We start from the raw sequence: 25,284 nt of genomic DNA, 5'->3' as shown, positions 1-25,284 counted from the left end.
CATCTCTTCACAGCTCACAGTCTGCCTTTTTATTTACTCCTCTACTCTATGTTTTTTTTGTTTGGTTTTGCACTTTGTTTTTTCCCCCCACACAAACACAAAACGTGTTTATGGGTAAACATGTAGGCTATGAGATATATGTGTATGACTTTATATGTATTGTATGAAAATTATTCTATTTTGTTTACATCAGTTGTTGATTTCATTCACTGTCCTTTAATTGTAATTGTGCTTTGGCAACACATCTCAAATGTCCTGCAAATGTCTTAATTTTGTCATTATCTTTGCTAAATTCTATATCCATGAAACAAAACATCTATGTCAGATCTAGATGTATACCTTAAAACAATTTCAAACTTAAAAATGTGTCATAAAAAGCTGACCAAAACAATTGATTTATGCATATTTTACAACGTTATAACAATTAAGTAAACCCTTGTGTGTGTTTTCATACTCGAGTTTTTCTTTTTTTTTGTACACTTAATACTGAAGTTTGTGCTTATGGTTTATGACCATTGCTTTCCACTTTGTATGCATCTGAATGCACTATATCTGAATGTATTAACCACCAGATGCATTGTGTGGAAACTTAATACAAAAGTTAAAATAAAAAAGTCCTGCCAATAAAGCCTATGGGGCTGGACTGATTGATAGACAGAGTGAGTGATGGTTACAGCGACCTCCTGCGGATGAAACAGGCATCACGTCAGCTGTTCGCCCTGCGTTGCTAACGGCAACGGACTCCAAACAAACTGGAAAAACACACACAGTGCCCCCACAGTGAAGTTACTTGTATTAGGAGTTTCCTGTCTCAGGTAAAATGAGCTCACCTTTGTCGATGCTGAAGAAAACGAGGCGCGCGCCACTACAGGGCCCTGTGAGTGATCAAGGGTAGGTTATATCCATGTGAAAACGTTAGTGAACTTTAGTGTGCACCTGTGAGCATACATGCTAAACTGTCTTTGACCTGCAGGGGCAGACCTAAAGTGCCTTTCAGGAGGAATCTGCTAAAAGGTAGGGTTTAAAGCTTGGAGCCTACTAAACATAAAGGCATGAGACTGCACTGACTAAAACAACACTCATCACCAGTGGCTGAGAAAGTTATAGCACACTATAGATACACTAAATGATAAGTAAAAGTCCTGCATTAAGCAGGCTAAAAGTCTGTAAGTATAACTGGAAAAATGATTCATTATTTATATGCATGCAACCTCCTCCACTTTACATAGCCTTGATTCAGTGTACCATGCATCTCAATGTTTTATTACAAATGCAAAGTCACTCACTCATCCCTGCATCTTTATGATTTGGTGGGTTGGACATCATTGGCCACTAGCAGACAACAGCACTGGTATATTTCTATCTATAAAGCAATACTTTGAAAACTTCCGGCTGACTTCTGCTCCCTGCTGTGTGTCAGCTCTGGTAGTTACCAGCTTCACTCCTTCAGGTTGTTGCTTTTTAATTTAACCTGGGTTTTAACTGCATCCTTCTACTCTGCACCTTGGACATGGAACAATCTTCAGAAATATCTAAATTAGACACATTTATATCCATTACGAGTATCATAAAGAATGTGGTGATAGAGACGTGCTTGTATTTCTTGAGAGGCCACTATGTTTGAATAGTTGTTGTTTTATTGTGGATTTTGTTTTATATGTTGAGGTTGTTGCATTTTAAATGTGTTTTGATTGGCTGCTTAAATCTCAATGGGACTTCCTGGTTAAATAAATAAATATTATTTATACATTTATATGGAACAGGCATCTTACTGTCAGAGGTGGGTAGAGTAGCCAAATATTGTACTCAAGTAAGAGTACTGATACTTAAGAATAATAATACTCAAGTAAAAGTAAAAAGTAGTCATCCAAATAATTACTTGAGTAAGAGTAAAAGAGTATTTGGTGAAAAAAATACTCAAGTACTGAGTAACTGTTGAGTAACGTCTGATTTATTTGTAAAATAAGAACATGAACATAATCAATCAATCAAAAATAATAATCTTCAAATTCATGTATTTTAAACGATACCACTCTAACTAAAACAAAAATAAATTAAATCTTTCCAAACATAACATAAATCAAGGCACAAGAAACACAAACATATTCTTATATATACTGTACATATATACAGTACAGGCCAAAAGTTTGGACACACCTTCTCATTCAATGCGTTTTCTTTATTTTCATGACTATTTACATTGTAGATTCTCACTGAAGGCATCAAAACTATGAATGAACACATGTGGAGTTATGTACTTAACAAAAAAAGGTGAAATAACTGAAAACATGTTTTATATTCTAGTTTCTTCAAAATAGCCACCCTTTGCTCTGATTACTGCTTTGCACACTCTTGGCATTCTCTCCATGAGCTTCAAGAGGTAGTCACCTGAAATGGTTTCCACTTCACAGGTGTGCCTTATCAGGGTTAATTAGTGGAATTTCTTGCTTTATCAATGGGGTTGGGACCATCAGTTGTGTTGTGCAGAAGTCAGGTTAATACACAGCCGACAGCCCTATTGGACAACTGTTAAAATTCATATTATGGCAAGAACCAATCAGCTAACTAAAGAAAAACGAGTGGCCATCATTACTTTAAGAAGTGAAGGTCAGTCAGTCCGGAAAATTGCAAAAACTTTAAATGTGTCCCCAAGTGGAGTCGCAAAAACCATCAAGCGCTACAACGAAACTGGCACACATGAGGACCGACCCAGCAAAGGAAGACCAAGAGTCACCTCTGCTTCTGAGGATAAGTTCATCCGAGTCACCAGCCTCAGAAATCGCAAGTTAACAGCAGCTCGGATCAGAGACCAGATGAATGCCACACAGAGTTCTAGCAGTAGACCCATCTCTAGAACAACTGTTAAGAGGAGACTGCGCCAATCAGGCCTTCATGGTCAAATAGCTGCTAGGAAACCACTGCCAAGGAGAGGCAACAAGCAGAAGAGATTTGTTTGGGCCAAGAAACACAAGGAATGGACATTAGACCAGTGGAAATCTGTGCTTTGGTCTGATGAGTCCAAATTTGAGATCTTTGGTTCCAACCGCCGTGTCTTTGTGAGACGCAGAAAAGGTGAACGGATGGATTCCACATGCCTGGTTTCCACTGTGAAGCATGGAGGAGGAGGTGTGATGGTGTGGGGGTGTTTTGCTGGTGACACTGTTGGGGATTTATTCAAAATTGAAGGCACACTGAACCAGCATGGCTACCACAGCATCCTGCAGCGACATGCCATCCCATCCGGTTTGCGTTTAGTTGTACGATCATTTATTTTTCAACAGGACAATGACCCCAAACACACCTCCAGGCTGTGTAAGGGCTATTTGACCAAGAAGGAGAGTGATGGAGTGCTGCGGCAGATGACCTGGCCTCCACAGTCACCGGACCTGAACCCAATCGAGATGGTTTGGGGTGAGCTGGACCGCAGAGTGAAGGCAAAGGGGCCAACAAGTGCTAAACACCTCTGGGAACTCCTTCAAGACTGTTGGAAAACCATTTCAGGTGACTACCTCTTGAAGCTCATGGAGAGAATGCCAAGAGTGTGCAAAGCAGTAATCAGAGCAAAGGGTGGCTATTTTGAAGAAACTAGAATATAAAACATGTTTTCAGTTATTTCACCTTTTTTTGTTAAGTACATAACTCCACATGTGTTCATTCATAGTTTTGATGCCTTCAGTGAGAATCTACAATGTAAATAGTCATGAAAATAAAGAAAACGCATTGAATGAGAAGGTGTGTCCAAACTTTTGGCCTGTACTGTATATATATATATATATATATATACATGTAATTATGTAGTCAGAGGTGGGTAGAATAGCCAAATATTGTACTCAAGTAAGAGTATTGTTGCTTTAAAACAATATAACTCAAGTAAAAGTAAAAAGTATTTTGCATCAAAACTACTCTGAAAAGTACAATTTATCCAAAAAGTTACTCAAGTAAATGTAACTGAGTAAATGTAACTAGTTACTACCCACCTCTGCTTACTGTTGTAGTTGGTTGAGGTCGAGCTCATTTTTAACTATTTTTTAAAAGGATGCAACTAATGATTTTTTTTCATTATGGCCCATATGGGCTGATTATTGTTTAATTTGTAAAAAAAGAAAAATTGAGAAAATAGGAATGCCCATTGCAATTACCCAGAATCCACAGTGACACCGTCACATTGCTTCACACAAATGAGACATTACAATGACAAGGAGGAAGCAGCTGGTGACGAGAAGTTTGGTATTTTTGGATGGAAATTTAATCAATCAATTTTCTTTTAACTAATTGACTAATCAAATAAGTATTTCAGCTCTAACATTGCATACTGTTGGAGAGTTTAATCTGTAACAAAGCATCATGTTTGATAAGCTCTTCATGTGTTTTGTGTGTAAATCAAACAGCTGTACAATGAACTATGTCCTTCTAAAGTGTAGTGGAGTATAAAGTAGCATGAAAAAAATAATGTACTTAACTAAACGTACTTAGTTACATTGCATCACTAGTTATTACACCATTACACTACTCTGACAAACAGATTTTTGACTTTTATGTATTTTTATGTTTGTGTTTTCTAGAGGTTCAGTCATCATTGGCTGATGATGATAAATCCTCTGATCTAAATCCTCCCCCAACCTCTCACACTCCAGCAGATGATGCCTCCACTTCAAAGTCAAAAGCACCATTAAAGAAAGGTATAAGCTCATACTAAGGTTTTTATTACAAAGTCTGTCTTTCTTTATTTATTTTTAAACAAACTGAATATATATACTTTAAAAAGTACAAAGGATGCTTTTACGCACTCTAAGACCCTGATATTCAGGTGCTGCACCAAGCGACTTTGAGCTGATGTCGGCTGCGCTGCAGCGTGTGTGCCTGCTGGAGAAAAAAGTGAGAAGCCAAGCAGAGGAGATCAAGAGCAAGGTGAGAACACACACACCTCCTCCAAAATACAAAACAGACATCTTTTAAACATGTCTAACTCTCACTTTCAATTTCCTCTGGAAGGATAAAAGGATTTCCGTGTTGGAGAAAAAACAGAAGCTTCTGAAACAATTGGGTGACAGCTACACACCTGAGTTTGATTCACCCTAAATTTCTAAATGAAAGTATTTGATTTTGGCTCCATCTTCCTTTCTTTGTGGATTTAGAGAGCACGCATGATCAGAGCAGCACAGACGATCTCAAAAGAAGGTGCCAGCAGCTGCAGAATCAAGTGTGTGAGATGGAGGTGAGTCGATTTAATAAAACATTTTGTTGCTATGTTTATTTTGCGATGACACCATGTTGAACTCTGTTGATCTCTATCTGGCAGAGCTTCTTAAATGACTATGGTTTGATCTGGGTGGGAGATGGGGAAGGCAGTGACTCAGCTGAAAGTGAGCAGTCAGAGAGAGGCGTCTGGCAGCCAGGTAGTTTCCATACTGTCATCTTTACAGGCTTCCTAAACATTTACTTAACACAGATAATCACTGTATTATCTACTTAAAATCATTCTTAACATGCTGTGTATCTTTATTTTGCAGACACCTCCGTGGTCAGAAACTTCCACATGAACTTTGACCTCGTGCTGCAGAGGATCGAGGAGCTGAACAGCCTGGCAGGGGATGGAGAGAGCTTTGTACAGTCGACAGCCACGGGGGCACAGCTGGCAAAGAAGGATCCTATTCAGCTGAGCCTCTACAGCAACGGCATTGTCATGTTTGACGGGCCTTTCCGCTCTTATCAGGAGCACAGCACCCAGGTTTGCTTACGCACTAAGGTTACACAGGAAATTATTTAAAACTTTAAACTGTATTCATTAACCTTTCTCTTTTGGTTTTTGCAGCGATGCATGCAAGATCTGATGGATGGGTATTTTCCATCTGAGCTTCAAGAAAGGTTTCCAGATGGTGTGCCTTTTGAGGTTTGTTCCTATTTGTGAGAAAATGTGTATACCATGTGCGGCTTCGCTACATCTTTTAAATTTTCTGTGCAGGTTCATGACAGGCGAGATGAAGATTTTATCTCCAGGCTACCGTGGAGTAAGTTTCCTGGTGAGGGTCAGGCTGTTCGTGGGAAGAAAGATGAACCACTGAACGACGGCAGTTCTCAGTTACCAGGTCTGTCCTGCAAACACCACACAGACACTCCCCTAAGTCAAACTTGAGTTAAAACTCCTCAGTCTTTGTTATTCTCATGTTTTCTTCTGCTCACAGGCAAGAAGTTGAGCATGCATCAGTTCCTGAACAAGTTACCAAAGGTGGTCGTGAAGGCTGGTCGTGTTATTGATATCAGGGGCTCAGTGAAGGCCGCCCTGCAGGTGAGCAGCAACCATAGAAGATCCACCTTGTTATTAAGGATTCTTACAAGTGTTTGCACCCATAGGTCTTGTGTGTTCAGCCGATGATCACTACAGTTTACTTTCTCGCCTGTTTGTGCTTGTGCTGAACATACACTCACTCCAGTGTGCTCATCATCTATCTATTGAGTACTTTCACTAGGGTTCATCTGATGCCCAGAGCAGCAACTCAGTGATCCTTGTAGACACGCCGGCACTGCAAGCAATCAAAGAAAGGTATAAAAAAATCATCTATAATGTAAGCACACTGGGTTTTTTTTCCATGTAAGACAATTTTGTTGCCTTGAAGGAATACTTCACCAGCAAAATGACCATTGGTGTAACAATTATTCAGTGTGTGTTACCTTTAATTTGTGAGGAAAAACCAAGCATGGTGTTCGTTCAGGCAGGACACAATGTCAAGTTCAGCTCACGCCCCAGCTACATCAGCTGATCACAAACAGAACTGATAATCTGATGGAGTCAGCTGATAGATCAAAGGATTCCTTTCTCTGCAACCAATTGGCAAATCTCACTCAGGGCGCACTATTTAAACTGCTCTGGCCTGGCTTCAGCTGCTGCTTCCTCTGCAAGCCGCTTTGCAACCCACCTCCACCCCAGCTCCTCCTTTTCATGCTGTGTCTGACTTATTGATGTCATTTCTCTTTGTTATTGATGCTGCTCTGTTCTGTTCACGGGGGGTCTTTGCTGCTGCTCTTCCTGCCTTGGGCTTTCCATGTAGGCGCATGGAAGGGCAGGGAGGTGTGCTCTCTCTGCCTTAGGCTTTCCTCATTTGCACATGGAAGGGCAGAGAGGTGTGCTCTCTCTGCCTTAGGCCTTTCACGGAGGTGCGTAGAAGAGGCTTTCTGCGTAGCCCGAGGAAAGGCAGAGAGGCCCCAGAACAGAGCCATACCACCAAATATAATACTGCAAATGGGAATAAAGTTGTATGTGACTAAGGTGGTCCTGACTGAACTTAGTTTTGTAATGAATTAATGTTTTGAAACACTTTTGCTGCTCTTGAAGAATGTTCACCTTTTTTGGATTATTATTTCATTGTGGAGGCAAGGAAAAAAAATCTCTTCACAAATTCAAGGTGACATGCTGTGAGTAATTAAAATACAAATGGTCATTTTGCTGGTGACGAATTCCTTTAGGATGTGGTGATGGTGCAGCCAAAGGAAATATTTTGACACTATTTTGACATTAGTTTACTTACATGTTGTGTTTTTTTTATCACTATGGTTTATTTGCTTCGATTTTATGTATTATATCAATCCTTACCTATTCCATTTACTTCTTTTACTTATTTATTTATTCTGTCTTCTGTCTGGTGATGTTCAGGGAGCTTGTTATTGTGTTTTCCTTTTCTTTTCTTTTTTTTTTTGGGGGGGGGGGGGTCCTTTTGAGGTGGTTTGGTGTGTTGAAAAATCTGAAATTCAATAAACTTTAAAAGTCATAAAAAAGAATTCTTTAACTGGGAGAGAATACTCCAATGTTTTTAAGATACAAAACAGGTCAGGATGGATTTGGGGTAAACTAAAAAATGATACACAGATCTGGAATATTTCCATTTGACCTAAAGCTATGGTCATGAAAAATATTGCATCTTGGGTTTAATTAGCCACTCCATGTAAGATACAGGACATACTGTATATATGATGTTGTAAGCAGCGTTAAAATCATTATCTATCTCTACAATCATGTCGAAGGAAAAACAGGGTTCATGGGGTTAAAGGAATTACTTGATCCAAGAACACACTACATGATTTAAAGGCTGATTGAAATGCTCATCTGGTCGCAGGGGCTGATTGTCAAGACTGTGGAGATTAGTGTAGGCACTGGTCTGAAAAATAGGGCAGGTCACAATGGACAGCCAGCACTGGTTAGATTGTGATTGGGATCTGTGACCTCCTGAAGGAGTCCCAGACCAGTCTGAGCCATTATTATATCATCAAGCATGTTTTGAACTGTATGTCTGTACACTGCAGCTGGGTAATGACTATTACATTTGTTTTGTTACTGTCACTAGACTGCAGACGTCCAGCCCTGACCGGCCTTCATCCGCCCGTGATGTCATCACACTCAAGGTGAAGTCAGAAGATGGGAATCATACTTACATGCTGAAAATGTGCTTCTCAGAAACAATCGGCCACCTGCGGCAGCATCTGGACAAACACAGGTGAGACCTCGTCCTCCTGCACGGACAAAGCATCTTCTTCTCTTTACAACATGTGACACTGGTTGCTTGTGTTTCTTGCATTACAGAGGGAGTGGTCTCCCTGATTATGACATTATCAGTGCGTACCCACAGTGCTGCTACGACGATGACCACCAGACGCTCCAATCATGCGGTCTGATGTCTAATGCTACTCTGCTGCTGCGAAAGAAGCAACGCTCTCATTCATTGACTGAAGAGAATAAAATAAACCTATAGGTTACATCTCAGCCGTCTGCACAGCACAGGTGTTTGTATTAACATTAACTATGTGCTCTATTCAAGTGTCCCATTAAAGCTACAGTTGGTAACTTACATGAATTAACTGTCCTATTTGCTGAAACTGTCACTATATTCTGAAAATACGAGACAGTCTGTTTAAAACAATCAAGTCCGTCTTACTCTTCCTACTGCCTCTCATGGCATTTATTTAAAAATAACCAACCAGAGCTGAGATGTCTCCAACATCAGTTATGTCATCACTTTCTGTGAACCACAGTCGGATTCAACAGCACTGATCAATCAACATTCTGTTACTGCATCTCCTATTTCTCACCTCAAATGTTTCCAGAAACATCTTTTAGTGTACTGTTTAGCTGTAAAATGAGAATGTTTGTGTCTCATTTAGGGCTGTGTGAGTATAGTGACAGTCACCAACAAGTCACCAACTGCAGCTTCAAGTCATGACAATGTGACAGCGAGGCAGCATGCACAATTACCAGGACTCTGACCCCTGCCTGGGATCATTTTTATGTTGCGTAACATGAGGACAGGGACTGCTGTGATTCTAAAAACTAGGTTGTTGATCCACTGAGACTGAATCAATGTAACCACTGGTGGAAACATGACATTTTATAACAGTCGATTGAGCAATCAGGTCAATACCCGATCTGCTTAATAAGATTCACAGCTGATACCGATCTGGTGTAACACATAAGTTTTAGAAAGCTGGTACTTGTGGCTTTCTCCACAGAAGGGATGAAAATACTGTAGTTAAATTTATACTATGCAAGAATTGTGGGCAATATTGACAGCGAAAGTGAACGTCAACCCCAGCTTTGTCCACTTGTTGTTTTGCCTCACTATGTTTGGGGTTTTTCAGCGCTGTGTGCATGATTTTTGTAGCTTTCTCTTGGATGTGTGCTGCTTGTAGTCTGGCACCTGGTCGCTACTTTTCCAGACCTCAACTCTGCGCTGTCACCAAGAACGTCCAAACTCAATGAAATAATAACAAAGTACAGGCAAGAGGGTGGAGTCTCTGCAAATAAATACACTGCTACACACTTCTAGTGGGTCATAAGTGATGACTGAGAGGACTGTGAGAGTCTATACATTGTTTTTTTAGGAAAACCGTAGTATAAATTTAAAAATCAGTTAATATTAAATTCAATTTGAAACAAATTAAAACAAAACAAAATGTTGAAAATCTTTATTTCTAAAATATGCAAATACAAATAAGGACAAAAGTATGAAAATATAAACATCTTTTTCCCTTTTGCAAAACATTTGAGATGTTAAGGCATGCGGAGCCTGACTTTCCAAAGATAAATCTTGTGCTAGAGATTTTAAAGGTCCCATGAAATGAAAAATGGCTTGTGTGTCCCTGGGTGTGTTGTTCTCTATATTCTTCTGACAAAAAGTCATTGTTGCATATATTTATATTAAAATCCCTTTCTCTTCCTGTAAAGTGTCAAGTTTTTTTTTAATGGCTTGTCCTGCACACGATATAAAACTCCATCCAGTACAGTGTGATTGGTGATTTCGGGGTGATCCAGCCAACCCTTCACCACGTGGGATTAAAACATGACATGAAGAAGGTGAAGGACCCTCAATGACGGCTGCCAGTCTTTAAAACTCTATCACTTCCCATCAGCCTCAACATCTTAATATGAAATACGTCAAACCACAGGAGAAAATTACAATCAAAAAGCCACTTCATGGGACCTTTACAAAAGTTTTGCAAACACATTAGCACATTGTTACAGCAACACATTAGGAGGCTTTCACACTGAGTTGTCAATGCAAACAATACAAAATAAATAATACTGACGATTAATACTGTTTCTCAGTCATACATTTATCAAACAGTTTCTGTCGAATGCGCGTCAGCCATTATCAACCTGAAATGTACAGTAAACTAAAGTTAGAGCAGAGTCTGCAAAGCTCACCCAGACTGAAGAGTTTCAACTCACTTCATTTGTCTACCAGGAACAAAAACAGTGTATAGGGCTGCCACAAGCTGTGTGATGAGGCCCAGAGTTATCTGCTACATTCAGAGTCAGGGAATGTATTGACTATCCTACTGGTTGATACGCTGAGAGAAAGGTCATATTCGAGGAGTCAGCTGCAAACAGCCCTTTGTGGTTGTTCTAAAAATGAATTAGCATTGTGGTTGCAAACGTGACAGAAAGGCACATTTTGGTATTCATTCAGAACGAGGCCTGCAGCAGAGAGAAGCGTTCACAAACATTCACAGACTTGCACAACTGCTTCGCCCAGTTTCTTTGGTAATAAAACTGTTGTAGGCCTGTTGGTGTGAGAAGCTGATGAGGTATTAAACCCTTCAGTATCAAGTCTTATACCTCACAGCAGAGTCGTATGTTACAGTGTTCACCATTTTAAATAATGGCATGTTAGTAACACTTCCTTGTGAATTCAGTTAAAAGCACAGGTTATGATATTTTCAGTTGATTGTCAACCACTTCTTGGATAATTCCCCTCGAGAGGGAAATTAAAGTTTAAATAAATTATATTTGTGGGACTTCTACACAAATAGTTATCCACTAGAGTGGAACAAAAAGGATAAGACTGTTTGGTAACTGACAGTATTCATGTCATCATTAATAAAAAAAACACACTCACAATGCTTAAGGATCAAGTATTAGAGGTAAGTTATTTTCCGTTAGCCCTTGGACTGAAATAGATGAACTCACCGGGGGGATGGGAGGGTTCTGAGCTACAGGCAGGCTTGAGAATCGACGTACAGTCAGTCCAGAGAAGAAGAAGAAGCTAAACCATTTGGGCTTTCCTCTGTCCTCATTTTAAGAAAATTGAAATCCAGTCCTCTTTCTGACATTCAGTAACTAGTCATGAAAGACAAGCCCGTTTTAGATGCTTCAGAGGTGAAGTGGGGCAAGTTTCCTCCATCGCCACTTGGGTGGCGACGTTATTGGGTGATGCAGTTTTCTCCCATGTCCTGCGCATACCGGTCCAGTATTACGTTGCGTAGTTCCTCGACATCACGACGCAGCTGTTGAGCTTCAACCAGCTTCTTCTGCAGCACCTCGGGACTCATCCAGTCTTCGTCCTGCTCTGCCACTGGTGGGGGCGCTGGGAAAACAAAACATGACTCTGATTCATGCTGTACATTCCTCCAGACTTCAAAGGGGATTTTATTTACAGGTTCATACTTGTACTTTGGGTTTCTACTTGATCATGTTTAACTTACAAGCTTTATTGTTCCAAATAATATATTATTTTCCTCACACTGTCCGTGGTGAAACACTATTTTAGTCGTTTTAAGCCCACTCCCCAAGTCTTCCACATCTGCATCCTTGGTGTCTGTGCACTGTCACTGCAGCTGGGGAATGATTGTAATGGAGTATGGTGCTCTTTTTACCATGAAAAATCACCACTAAAAGCTCCTTAACCAAAATCTTAACAATCTAACATGTTTCAGCAGGAATATGATCTGAAATTGGGCAGAAATTAAAAGCATCCCCAACCAAGATCACGTTTTCCTGATGTTAGCATGTAGCTACATGTAGCAGCATTTCACAACACTGACTCTTCCCTGAAAATATCTATTGCACTGACAGAGTAAAATTTAAGTAGTGCTTACATGTGAGACCAAGCAGCAGCGAGAGGTTGGGGTCTTGTCCATGAGCTCTCTGGGTGAGAATGCTGCACAGGGAGCGCAGGTCACTGAGACAGGACGCGATCTCTACATGAAGCCTTTGAGTGAGACGAGCCCCAGCTGGCTGCAGGGCAGAGGAGGCCTGGTTAGTGCCCCTCTGCTCTGGATCACTCATTTGCTCCTGCAGGGTCAGATTCTGCTCCATCAGCTCCTGGTTCTGGGCCGACAGCTGAAACACAGCAGTCAGAATCAATATTATCCAGTGAAAGTGTGGTGCAGTTTGTGAACAGGTTTTTTTTTAAAGACTCACAGGTTCTCTGTAAACAACACCACACTTTGTTATTAGTCTATCTCACCTCCTTCATGGTTGCATGGAGCTCCAACACATTCTGTTCTTTGGCCAACACATCTTCTCTGAGAGCCTGAGAGCTGCTCTCCTCCTGAGATATCTGCTCCTCCAAAGCCTGCAGACACAAACAGTAACTCACAAATGTTAAAGGACTATAAACTGAACAGTAACCACACCAATAATTTAGACTCATTGTGAAGAGACAGTCACCTGGATCTGAGAGCCAAGCTGTTCCATCATTCGGTGCTGCTTCTCAATGACCTGCAAAGAGAAGACAACAACATAAAGCAACAGTCATCTCCTAATCCTTTCATTTCTATTATCAAATTACATCATTCTTTAACCTCCCTGTTCTGTCGTACTGTGAGGTCATGATCTGAGCTTTGTGGAAATTGTGTGTGTGTTTACGGACGGAAGCGTGTTCTTCGCAGCACACAGCAGCACAGACAGCATGGTTAACATTACAAAGAAGATTTAAGAAGACAAACCAGACCAACAAATGTTACTTAAAAACGATTAACAGATGATGGACAGCTTGCTGCCACAAGCCTTTTACCACAATATACAGAAACATGCTTCCAGAAAACTGATCACTTCTTGTTTCTAACACACAGTTCCTCTCACCTTACTCAGCTAGATCAACTTTTTGTTGCTGAAGTCATTTGGGTCAAGCATATGAACAGTAAAACTACAATTACATGGCACAGAGTGAACAGTTCATGAAGTCTAATTTGGAAGAGGTCAATTTAAAATAGTCTATAGTAGTCTAGTTTATCAAATTTCCTTTTACACCCACTGTACTTCAAGAATAGTAGCAGTCCAATGAGCATTCAAAATAAAGCTGTCGCAAGTAGTGATAGTGATAGTACTCGAGTACTATTGAATCATCAGTTTTCAGTCAATGTATAAAGTACTCACAGCTGCCCCTCCCACACGTGAACATGACTTTTATATATATTTTTTACTATTTAAAATGGGTGAAATCTTATTTTAATGTAGAACTGGGTGCGGTGTATTGCTTCCCTCAGCAGCTCCTCACCCCACTGTCCCTCTCTCTCTCTCTCTTTATCTGCTTATCACAAGACTACTGCTGCAGGAGTGTGACCTCCGCTGATAGGGCTTACAGTTAACATCACGCGGTTTAAATAACCTAAAAGTTATTAACAGGTTTAACAGCAGAGTCAAGCTGTTTTGGTGCTGGTGTTGGTTTTGGGATGTTGGCCACTGCTGCCGTGTGAGCTTGTACTACTGGGCAGACAGTGAGATGTCTTGGGGAAGAGCGGCTCAGGAAACACTCCTTCAGTGCAGCTACAGAAAATACTTGAATATGGAAGTTAATTAAAATGCTCATCCCTGGTCACAAGAGTATTTCAAGTATCAGGTGTACCCACAAGATCTTTTTATACAGGAAATGCACAAAACAGACAAACAACAGACCTTTTTGTGTCTCTGCTGCTCCTCCCTCAAAGCATTATTCTCTCCTATGAGCTTCTCCATATCCAGGGAAGGCAGTCTGGCTCCATCCTCAAGGCCCTGCTGTACCCGCTGCTGCATACTGATGAGGACAAAAACAAAAACACACATAAGGCAGAGTTATTACTTTCTGAGTTAACATGCACACTGAGAAGATGATATTATTGTTGATGTGTGTGTGTGTGTGTGTACATACTCAGTAATGGTGGTCAGCAGGTCTCTCTCCCTGCGTTTCTGATCTTCCAGCTGTGTGTCTTTTTCCCGTAGTTGTGAGCGCGTCGTCTCTAGACAGACCTCCAGTTCTCGTACCTTCTCTTGTAGCTGAGCCACCTGCTGTTCAGCCTCTACAAGCTGACAAAATAACATACAAAAGACATATACAGGTTTAATGGTTTACAAATCTTGACCCATGTATATCAAAACAAACCTAGTAAGAAAGGCGAAACTGTCCTGACCTGCTTATTCTGACTCTGGTAGTCCTCCAAGGTGGGCAGGTCAGCTAGATAGCGCTCCAGAGTCTCAATACGCTGCTGGTTCTCCCTCTTCAGCTCCGCCTCTTTCTGACACTTCTTTTTTAGGTTGTTGATGTGCTTGTCTCGACTGCGGATCTGCACAAATAGGCAAATGTGGTAAGCAGGATGATATGCTCAAAAAGTAATAGGCGTGAGACTCATTCATAACTCTACGTGTGACTAACTGTTCCTACAAACAGTTAGTCACACATGTTGGCCTCAGGGAAGCCGCTTTAGCACCATTGATCTTTCTGTATGAAAATGATAAACTGAACTTGTTAGGCCTGCAGTTAAACACAACATCTATTCATCTATTTATGTACTAAGTTTAACAGTGATCTTATAAATAGCATCTCAGCTCCTGTGGAGAGTTAAAGGGTTCCTGTGTGTTTTGTTTCCATATCTTGTAATATTAGCTCTTTGGTACTGTTGTGGCAGGATGTTTGGCAGGAACTTCTCTTCATTACTGACGTCACCAAAGCCGAGATTTAAATGCAGTTCTCAACCAATAAATGGCACTAAAACGGACGTATGTTAGGAGGATGTGTTAGGTAAGCACAAACCCTCTCTTCCTGTTTCTTCATCTCCTCTGCGTGTCTCTCACAGGTCTCTTTCAGGCTGTCAGTTAGTCGGCGTGTCTCGGCCTCAACGGCCCCCAGTCTGCGCTCTGCCTCCGCTTTCTCCAGGGCAACACAGTCGGTGCGCTCAGTAAACTGCGCCCTCAGAAAGGCATTCTCCCTCTGAGCCTCCTGTAAAGCCACCATGTCATACTTAAGTTTCAATAAAGGTTCTTGAGGGTTAACAGTCTGTAAAGACGATAACAATACGGCACAGGGCTCTCAGTGTTTGTTTTTAGGAGCTGGTACATGTTTTCTCTCACCTGTAGCCGCAGCATACACATATCCCCATAAGAAGCTCCTCGACCCAGGAGGGCTCCGTGGACCTGCAGCTCGCTTTCCCTCAGACGCTGCTCCAACTGGGACATGTGCTGCTTTTGTCTGCATCATTACCGGGTCCAACCATTGTTAACACAAGAGAAACAATAAAGTCAGCAACATTGTGGAAAAACAATCTGTTAAAGCACCCTACAGTTAGGAAACAAACATAAAGACTATATTTCACAGTATCAAGGCAAAATGAACTGTATCACAAAGCATTAAGAAATGTATTCTTATCAAGTAGCAATAAGAAGATTCCCTTGCCCTCCACAGGAGAAGTAAAATGACCAGAAACACTTGCCTCTCAATGATAAGCTCCTTCTCCTTCAGCAGACTCTCACTGGCTTTGACCAGAGCGTCCCACTTGCCAGACTCCGAGTGAACAGGCGTCGAGTACAGAGATGGGTACTGACCCACTCCAGCACTCATCAACTGTAACGAAAAGACAAACACCATGTGACAGTTAAACCTGCATTGTGTGGAGAAATCACACAATGGAGATTAAAGCAAAGATTTAAAAACCCGGTTTACCTTATCAAAACCTTTGTCTACCACTGACACTTTAACTCAGCACAGTATAGATAGTTTATAGAGCCCGCAATACAGGTGTTGAAACCTAACTCTAAAAATAGTAACAAAATATAATGAAAACAGCTCAGGAATTAGTGCTAGCCTTTCGTAGCCTGACACCTGATCAAATTATTCTTACACCACAGCAGTCATCTGACAACTGACTCATAGACACTTTGTCAATAACAACATGGTCAGTTTCTAACGGCTATCATAAAAGAGAAATAAGACTCGATGAGTATCAAGCGGCGCAGATCTCTCTTTTAGAATAGAATGTAATTCCACCTCCGAGACTATTTAAAGGCTTTCTTCCAACACACACTAGAAGCTCTGCCAAATGCTGCTGTATTCTGGTGCCCCGAAGAATACATTTAGCACCATGAATGAATGCTCCTCTCAAAGCTTTAAGAGATATCATTTAGTTTATGAGGCGATGTTTGAATGATTATCAGGAGTATGACTCGCAGGAAGGTCAACAGTTTCTTCATACAGTAAAAACCCCTTCAACCCAATTTACGTTTAAATATTTCTCCCAGTATTTCAGATGAGTAAAAAGTACTTAAAAACTGTGTAAAAATGATAATGTCAGTTAATGCGTCAGCACACAGTACGAGGAAGTCACTCCAGAGTGGCACTTTGTCAGCATCTGACGTGGGGCAAAAAATTTAGTGGTAAAAAGCTGTTGTGCAAAACACTTTTCATTATTTCAACAGCTTTTTACACACTGCAAATGAGAAGCTGTGATCAGCTGTCTGGCATTGATCGACTATAGGATTATATGAATGAAACATGTGATAAGATGCAACTTTTCTAACCCGACAGCAGACAACAGAGACCCCTTTGAAGTGCTTGTGATTTTGATTTTGCTGACTGACGTGACAAATCCTGCCATAAAATAGGACAAGCCGTCTGTATGGCTTCGGGCTTTATTTGATGGGACGTTATTTTCCCAGTGTTGACCTATATATGTGTCAGGATGTAAATTTCTGGACAGATTTCAATGTCCACGAACAAAGCGACTGCCCCACAAGTCTGCTCCGTTGGCCTGTAAGTTATCAAGGTGTTTCCCTAAAACAAGTTTGTTTTGTCACCCAGCAGCAGAGTTGTAAGACAAAGTGACACGATGTCTGCCCTCTACTATGATCCAAAAGAAACGCTGACAGTTATGACATAAATAAACAAACACTCTGAAGTGTGTCTAATGTGTTTCTTTTCTTCTAGTGAAGTATAATTTCAGGATAAATGCTTACCTGCATTTGCTCCACTTGCAGGCGTAAACTCTCCAGTTGCTGCTTATGTTGCTGTTGTTGCTGCCAGCTGGACAGTTCACCACATCTGTCCTGCCGCAATGGCTCATAACCTTTGGAGCCTGCGTGTTCCCTCAGCAGAGCCTGTGTCTGCAGGCTGAGAGGGTTTGCATAAACTCCAGCAGATCCGGCCGCACCAGGCTGACTGCCCCTCTGATTAGAGGTTTCCGCTGTGCCGGGAACCCCAGGCCTAGCTTCAGGCAAAACCTTATAGCTGTGCTCCATGCCGCCTCTGTAGGCCTCAGACACACAGTCTGGGGTGTCTCTAATCCCGGTCGCCTGTAATCGGAGTCTGACATCAGGGCATAACCCCCCCAACAGGGCTGACTGATTTAGCGTAGGCTCCACAGCAGGAGTGTCAAACCTCTGGCCCTCATCCATCCGCGTGTGATCCGAGGGGAAAAGCGAGTGGTCCAGCCCATTGACAAGGCTGCGGTAGCGGCTCAGGCAGTCTGGCTTTGGCCCCACATGATCGCCTCCCACACCAGCCTGAGCATCCAGGTTGGGTGAAGATGCTGATTTGGAGAGAGAGGAAGACTTCGAGGTGGAGCCACTTGGGGTTCTGGAGCTTGAGGAAGACCTGTGACCCTCGGAGGACAGGGAATCCTCCTGGACACATGAATGGGGCTTAGAGGCCGGGGCTCCGGCCGTGGATGGCATGACATGTGCAGTAGGTATTGGGATCTGACTGCGGATGGGCTGGAAAGGGGGGCTGCTGCTGGAACTGCAGAAATCTTTGAAAAGGAAAATAAGAAAGAGTTATTCGAAATTACATTAACTGGTATTCTCTCACTATAGACCTTGTTAAACCAGTGCAGAATATCTAGAGCAATACTGCAGGCCATTTTCTCTATTTTCAGTCGGTGATGTAAAGTAGATGCAGCAGGGTTTATGGGTGGCCTACTTTGATGATGAGGTGTCACCACTGAAAGAATTAACTGGCTCTGACTGACTCAACCCAGGGAATAGGCTTATAATAGACTTAAACCAATGCGCAGAATAAAAGCTCCATATTACATGATTAACAGAAACATATGTTGCTGTATAGCACTGATAAAGCTTGTGTTAGTTGCCACATTACTGAGTGTACATATCAACAAATTATAATCCACTGTTACAACAGAACTGCTGACTAAACTGTCTTCTTTTTCTTGCAATTATTCCCTCAACAACATGCAAAGAGAAACACCCTCAGACTTCAGAGTATACACCCAATCCGCTCCATTAAGCACACACAAAAATGTTAACTGTCTTCATTTGAAAACCTCAGCGATCACATTATGCATACAAGGATCTTCAAGAACACAGCTAAGATCACGACAAACAGCCCACAAATATCTCCACAAGCCTGGACACAATTCAAAGTTACATAACTCTGATTTCAGCAGCATTACAAACCTGAGAGACCTGTTGAAGTCTGGAAACCTGGCGTTCACTCCAACACAACAAACATGTTATTAGCTGTGGCATGTTTTTTTACAGCTGAACTGAGGTCAGCTTAGCCACTGAACGCCTTAAATCAAAACAAAAGTCCGTCCTCTGCATTTCTCAACGGTACCAAATCAACCTATGAAGCCAATACTGACAGCGACGCAGCAGGCAGGCCCTGTGCCCAAAACTGTATTGTCCTCGAACAGCCAAACCAGCTTGTACCAAGCTCGGAGCAAACACACACAAACAGGCACACACAGGAAAGGTTAGGGGTATTTATAGCCCACCTCTCATGTTACAGAGTGATCTGTGGGTGCCGCTTATTTAAGCACCTTGCCTCCTCCCACTGTAACATCACACACGTGTACATTCAAAGTCAAAGCCTGAATGGGGTACGTTTGTCCTGTCCAGCTTAAAACCACGACTTTGTTAAACTAGAAACTTCTCTGTCACAGAGAAAAATAATAATTAGTACAAAGGCAAGAATATTACGGAAACATCAGGCTTTCGGTAAGGTAAAACTTCACATATAAAAGAAGCCTTCAGGCACCACTGATTCAACATGTCTGGCTAGAACAAGTCTAAACTACTTTGTAAGAGGAATAATCGGTAGATGTTTGCTGAACAGACATTCCTGCCTTTGGAAAGAATAAAACATAATATGAATTACCTGCAGCTGTAAAACAGAAGGTTTTAAAAACATAGCAACTAAAATTAAAAAACAATGGTCCTTTCTTTAAAAAAAGTAAAGTATTCTGAAGCAGTTTAATTTAGACACCAAGTATGCTATGTGGTATTGTCTCCAACGGGTCATTATTGTGCCTAAATTTGGGGCTAATTGTCACGTTGCTAGGCACGGCTGTTGGTTTAAGTGCCAGGACAAGCTGTACAAGCACCGATAGCATGCTCAACAGTTGTAACCAAACAATGAAGTCTGTCAGTAGTAGATTAAGCTCAAATGTAGACGACCGATATAAAGAAATGTATCTAAAAAACAAGCACATGCACAGGGTTGGAAAAAATATCATACAAACTGGACAACTAATGAATATTAACAGTCTAATAAGGAGCTGGGCCACACTTTTCTTGAATGTAGCTTCAATCCTTCCAGGAATGTTGTCTTACAAGCTGAATGAACAGCGTGCTCAGGGCTTGTAAAATAACACTGGACACCTCAACACTAAGCCTATTCAGTTATTTGGAAGATGTAGAAGATATGCATCTGCTAACATTACTAACTGTTCTCTTCACTTTCCCTTTCAGGTTTAGTGGTGTGCAGATCTTGTGACTGTAGCAGTAACAAGTGGTGTTCAGAGATCTTTTAATTCACTGTGTTGATCGGGGAAGCACTCAATCAATTAAGTAGAAGCGTGCATAAAATAGTCTAATTACAAAAGTGACAAAAATCTGACACATTTTAGCCACACCACCAAAAATCCACTACAATGTTTAACAAATGGCCAAAGACATTGTGTGTTAAATGTAGCCTTGTGTCCTTAAGTCTACCTCAGGAAAGCCAACACGCATAGAGGCAAGTTTATGTAAGGACGCCATTGACCTGTTTGCAGTTGTTATGAACAGTTTCCAAAAGGCAGCCCTGCCATTAATGCCAGCTTTGTACAGTCCAGACCCTACAGTGTTCATACACTTCTCATGTTTTTTCAGTCTGTTATTTTGTAGTGTTTCCCGTTGTCCCCAGCTGGCCAGTCACTACACAGAACCTTTCTGATAATGTGAGTCTGTTATTTTTTCCACTTGGCGGACATCTGTATAAATATAGTACATGCACGCACGTCCCATCTCCACTGAGATTTCACATTTTCTCCATTGGGATATTCCCATTAAAAACATAACATTCAAAAAAACCTTGTTGACTTTGACATTTCACACCTAAGGCAAGGTCCAGTTTCCATTTAGCCGTCCAGCCCTGGCATCCCAACACCCCATCCTCCCAATTAACCACAACACCGGAGTAGTGCAGCAGAGCCTTGGGGCATTTTTGGCTGGGACTCTAATCTACCTCTGCAAATCTCCCAAGCACCCACAGTGGATCACAAACATTTTCTCACTCCATAAATAGTCTAAGAAACACTGACACAAACGTGAAGATGAAGTCTTTTCAGCCTCAGCACAAAAAAAGGGGTTGCGGTTGAGTCTGGGGGCCATGTGCGGCTTCTTGATACATTATATGACTGTTCTGAACTTTCAAGCTAACACTGATTTAAAAGTATATAAGTTTAAATGGTAAACAGCCCTGCTACAGAACACAGATACCCTGTAAAGACCACATATATGCAGCTGACAAAAAGCACCCACCTCTGGCTGTATGGAGTTAAAACCGGAGCACCATCGCTGACACACATACTTCAAAACAATGTTACACAATACACACTATAGGGAGGAGCGAAGAACAAGCAAAAGTGATCACCTTCTGTGCTGTCAGATGCTGAGGTGCCAAGACCAGTGTCCCCACTGTCCGATGTTCCAGGCCGGCGGCCAAAACGGCTTTGGAACTTCTCTGACACAGCTGGTGTCTGCCACTCCATGTCAGCAAACCGAGCTAATGTAAAATTGTGAAACAGGACAATGGCAACAGAGGAGCACATCAACACAGGGTGAACTTACACACAGTATTAACTTTGACTGCAGAGTGACAACTTACCCGCTAGCTTGGATTCAATATATCGGTGTGAGGTTGTCATTCCATACAAGGCAATGTCACCTGATTGAGAGGAGGAAACTATACATTATCAAACTGTGCAGACACACTGAAAAGATATTTGGCGGTTGTTTACTTTAAAGCACATAAGCAACTTGACAACTGGCCAAATTCATGGACTATCTTAATGTAGGTCAGTTAAGTTTGCTTCTTGGTCACTTCAGCAAATAAGCAAACATCTGATGATTTATTCGTAAGATTTAGTTAACTGGGAAAACAGAGACAGGGAGCATTAACTAGAGCTTTGTGATGAACCACAGACTAAAATGTCCTCTGAACAAAAGCTCCTTTCTTGCATACTGTATATCATGAACTAAACGTCCACAGCCTTGGACTCCACAGCTGTTAGCCACTGACTGATCTGCTCACCTATCAAACTCATCTGCCCCTCAACAACTTCCACAGGCTGTTTTGGGCAGCAACAAAAATAACAACATGAACACATGTCTTAGTTACATAATGTGTTACACAAACATTAATACCCCTTTGAGGCTACAGGAAGTTGTACACCAAGTGTGGCAAGCAAATATAATGGTTGCTGATGGCTACAAGCAGTCTGAGGCAGCCTGGTTGTGACTGACTAATCCTCTTAACGAGCTAATTCATAAAGGAACTGACTGCTAACACCAAACCAGCCAAGGCAAGCTATCAGCTAAACGTGACTAATCGCTAAATTGCATTTTAATGTGAAGACACTGGCTAAATGCGACAATGATAGCAAAATAAATCTGGGCTGCTTTAAAGCGATAACTTCTGTAAGATTTCCTCGCCATAACGTTCAGTTTTATTGTGCTGCGATGCTCTGCACCGTTAACCATTTTAGCTAATCCATGACAAATCCGTTTCCGTTTCACAAGCTAGCTAACAGCTAACAGCTAACACAACGTTGCCGTTTGCTACTTCAGTTAACACTAACGTTACAAATCTCTGTTAGCTTTCCGTGCTTGTGTTGCTAAAGCTAAGCTAGCTGTAGGCGCTGGCAAAAAGGCTACTTTACCTTTAGTTTCATATAAACACAGAATGCAGTAACAAATCTCGGTTTGAGGCTGGTAACCGAAGCTGAATCTGTACCATCCGCTGCTGCTGCTGCTGCTGCTGTTGTTCCGCTAGCCAACTGAACTGAGCTCCTCTGATGGCAGACGACCCGTCAAAGACACAAAGGCCGCTTGTTTAATATCACAGCGCCGCCCGTTGAACAGTGACGCTTTGTGTTGTTTAAGAAACCGTTTGCGGGTTTCCTGCCTGCAAGGTACATCCGTCCGCTGTGGTTACATTTGCAGACTACAACCCCAAAACTAGGGCAGCAGTGTTAGTAAGACTCATCTTAAAAATATTGCTGCTGATGAAACAAAAGGCATGACAACGGCAATTCCGCCATATGACCAAAAATCACTACAGTGACACAAAACGAACACACCTAACAAAGGTGCGTTGAGTTGGCTGGAATAACCTAGAAAATAAAGTTCACGCGATGTTTCAAAGGTGTTAAAATCCATTAATAAACTATTGTACAATATATTTAATCAGACTGCAAAGTGGTAATTGGTATTGGGGTAAATACTATGTGGTTAAATGCAAAATATGTGTAATTTTTATTTCAGTGGCGGCATATTACACTAACCAGACCAGAGCAGGAAATACACATTTCCTATTTTTCATTGGCGATACCTATGTGGTAAAACATTAATGAATAAATACAACTAATAATATAATAATACATTGTAAAATTAAAATAAAATTTCACCAACAGTACGGTAATTAAAACACTTCTGCTTTTTACTCTGGATAAAGTTTAAATAAAAGAGAACAGCTTTGGATGACAAAGAAGTGAAAATACCATAAATGCTGACACCAGTTTGTTGCAGGAAGTTGGGACATCTCTGATAACATTTGAAACACCTAACCTCTACCATACAGTGACACATAGGCTGCCAGCCAGGATGTTTTGCAGTGGATGAAATGCAACTACTTGCAGCATATGTCCTTTCTTGGTCCAATATTAATAAACTATGCACAACAATTAAAAATAAAATTGCATATGCTTGCAAAAACGTGCTGTCTGATGTATAATAAAAACACCTAGAGTAAAGCATATCATTATAATGATGTGTGTAAGATCACATTCTTTTTTCTGTCATCACCAACAGGAGTTGCTGGAGTTCTACGACTACATCTCCACTAATGCAGGACACACAAGTTGTGAAATATCATGGGAAGTCCAAGATGTTTGCCTCATCGATGAAGGCACACCCAAGAACATGTGTTTCTGCCTTGGCCTTCAGTGAAAATAACACCGCTGAAAAGAACTGAAACAGGCTGTATGAAGAATTAGATGCATCTCTTTTGTGTTCAGCGTTCACCTGGTGACCTGCAGTGTTGTAAGATGTTTAATCACCAGAGTCTCCTGCTAAAATAGAAATATGTCATACATCCAGTCATAAGTGTCTCTTATGAGGTGGCAATTCTTATCTGTTGCAACACTAGTTGTTGTTTTCAAGCATAGTCTACTAGGTAAGACATTATAATAGATTAAAAGAATCTATTCACAAAAGGAGATATACACACACTTTTATGTTTTTTTGTTCAAAACTGCCGTGTGGACTTCTCTCACATGCAAAAAAATACATCAAAAACATAATTACCAAAGCAAAGCAAAGGAGAATATGAACATATGCCTAATCCTCCACCTTTGCCTTCATCACCCTCCATGTTTTAAGTGGCAAGTCCAGCTTCTACTACTTTTACTGTCAAGCAAAGAGACCCTAAAGACACCTGCATAATGCTCTTTGCATCCATGGTTGTCAGTAGATGCACCTGGCAGTCTCACTGGATGAATTCTGCCTGTTCTTAAGATACACCTTTTCATCTGCCAAACCATTTACAATGCTCCATCAGTGCAGCGGCTAGATATAATGCTCAGATATAATAAACTGCTCTTGTGTTTTAATCTGACCCATCCTATTCAATTCATCATTACATAACACTGCCATTGTATGGTCACCCGTCCAATCAGACCTGCCCCCACCACTGACTCTCTTAAGTCCAGACTCAAAACCTACTTTTATTCATTAGCATTTGAGTCCCCCTGATGTGGCCTTCCCTGATGTGTGTGTGTGTGTGTGTGTGTGTTGTGTCTCTAAATGTGTGAGCTGTGTTCCGGACAGTTATGTTGCCTCTCATGCATTTGTTTTTAGCATATGAGTCCTTGTACAGCCCTTTGGTCAACATGAATTGTTTTTAAATGTGTTTCATGATGTGCAAATGTGCTATTAAAGTATTTCTTCTCTCATTCTCTTTGACTAGTGCTGACTGTCTCACTTATTCCCTGATTTACGTTACTTTCCTCATACTGCTTGGATATGCTGTAAAATGACATGTTAGTAAAAACATCTGCTAATCAGCAGGTTTTGATATAGATGATAAAATGATTATTTATTATGACATTTAACACTGTATTCACAGTATAATAATATTAATTAAAATAATAATACCGCTAATATTAATATTAATATTATCATTATCATTATTGCAACTTAATTTAGTTTGTTTTGTTTTTTATTTAATAGAATTACATTGTTGAGTACTATAAGCCTTTACGTGTAGGGTG

The 25,284-nt window shown here is 41.1% G+C and overlaps 2 protein-coding genes across 3 annotated transcripts; one reads left to right on the top strand and one right to left on the bottom strand.

Annotated features, from left to right (window-relative positions):
* Nucleotides 1–756: 756 nt before the first annotated feature.
* Nucleotides 757–10,209, top strand: ubxn11 (UBX domain protein 11). The gene is made up of 14 exons (XM_033640338.2): nt 757–891; nt 974–1,014; nt 4,563–4,679; nt 4,808–4,908; nt 4,993–5,044; nt 5,136–5,215; nt 5,300–5,396; nt 5,511–5,728; nt 5,813–5,890; nt 5,963–6,086; nt 6,183–6,286; nt 6,468–6,541; nt 8,337–8,486; nt 8,573–10,209. The coding sequence occupies exons 1-14, from the start codon at nt 821–823 to the stop codon at nt 8,739–8,741; spliced, it is 1,476 nt and encodes a 491-aa protein (XP_033496229.1). The 5' UTR covers nt 757–820; the 3' UTR covers nt 8,742–10,209.
* cep85 (centrosomal protein 85) lies at nt 9,937–22,829 on the bottom strand. 2 transcript variants are annotated; one of them, XM_033641256.2, is made up of 14 exons: nt 22,675–22,829; nt 21,621–21,680; nt 21,387–21,518; nt 17,471–18,261; nt 15,952–16,082; nt 15,593–15,710; nt 15,276–15,461; nt 14,656–14,808; nt 14,397–14,551; nt 14,165–14,282; nt 12,938–12,988; nt 12,735–12,842; nt 12,364–12,607; nt 9,937–11,852 (listed from the first exon to the last, which is right to left on the bottom strand). In XM_033641256.2, exons 2-14 carry the CDS (start codon nt 21,658–21,660, stop codon nt 11,689–11,691), a joined length of 2,391 nt encoding a protein of 796 aa, XP_033497147.2. In that variant the 5' UTR covers nt 21,661–21,680; nt 22,675–22,829; the 3' UTR covers nt 9,937–11,688. The 2 variants fall into 2 exon arrangements, with proteins under 2 accessions (XP_033497147.2, XP_078028001.1); XM_078171875.1 differs by lacking the exons at nt 21,387–21,518; nt 21,621–21,680; nt 22,675–22,829 and adding an exon at nt 18,926–19,165.
* Between the last annotated feature and the right edge of the window lie 2,455 nt (nt 22,830–25,284).

Source organism: Epinephelus lanceolatus, chromosome 10, assembly GCF_041903045.1.
Source record: "Epinephelus lanceolatus isolate andai-2023 chromosome 10, ASM4190304v1, whole genome shotgun sequence".
Classification (NCBI taxonomy): domain Eukaryota; kingdom Metazoa; phylum Chordata; class Actinopteri; order Perciformes; family Serranidae; genus Epinephelus; species Epinephelus lanceolatus.
Note: the sequence above shows the minus strand (reverse complement) of the source record. Positions and strands in the feature narration are given on the sequence as shown.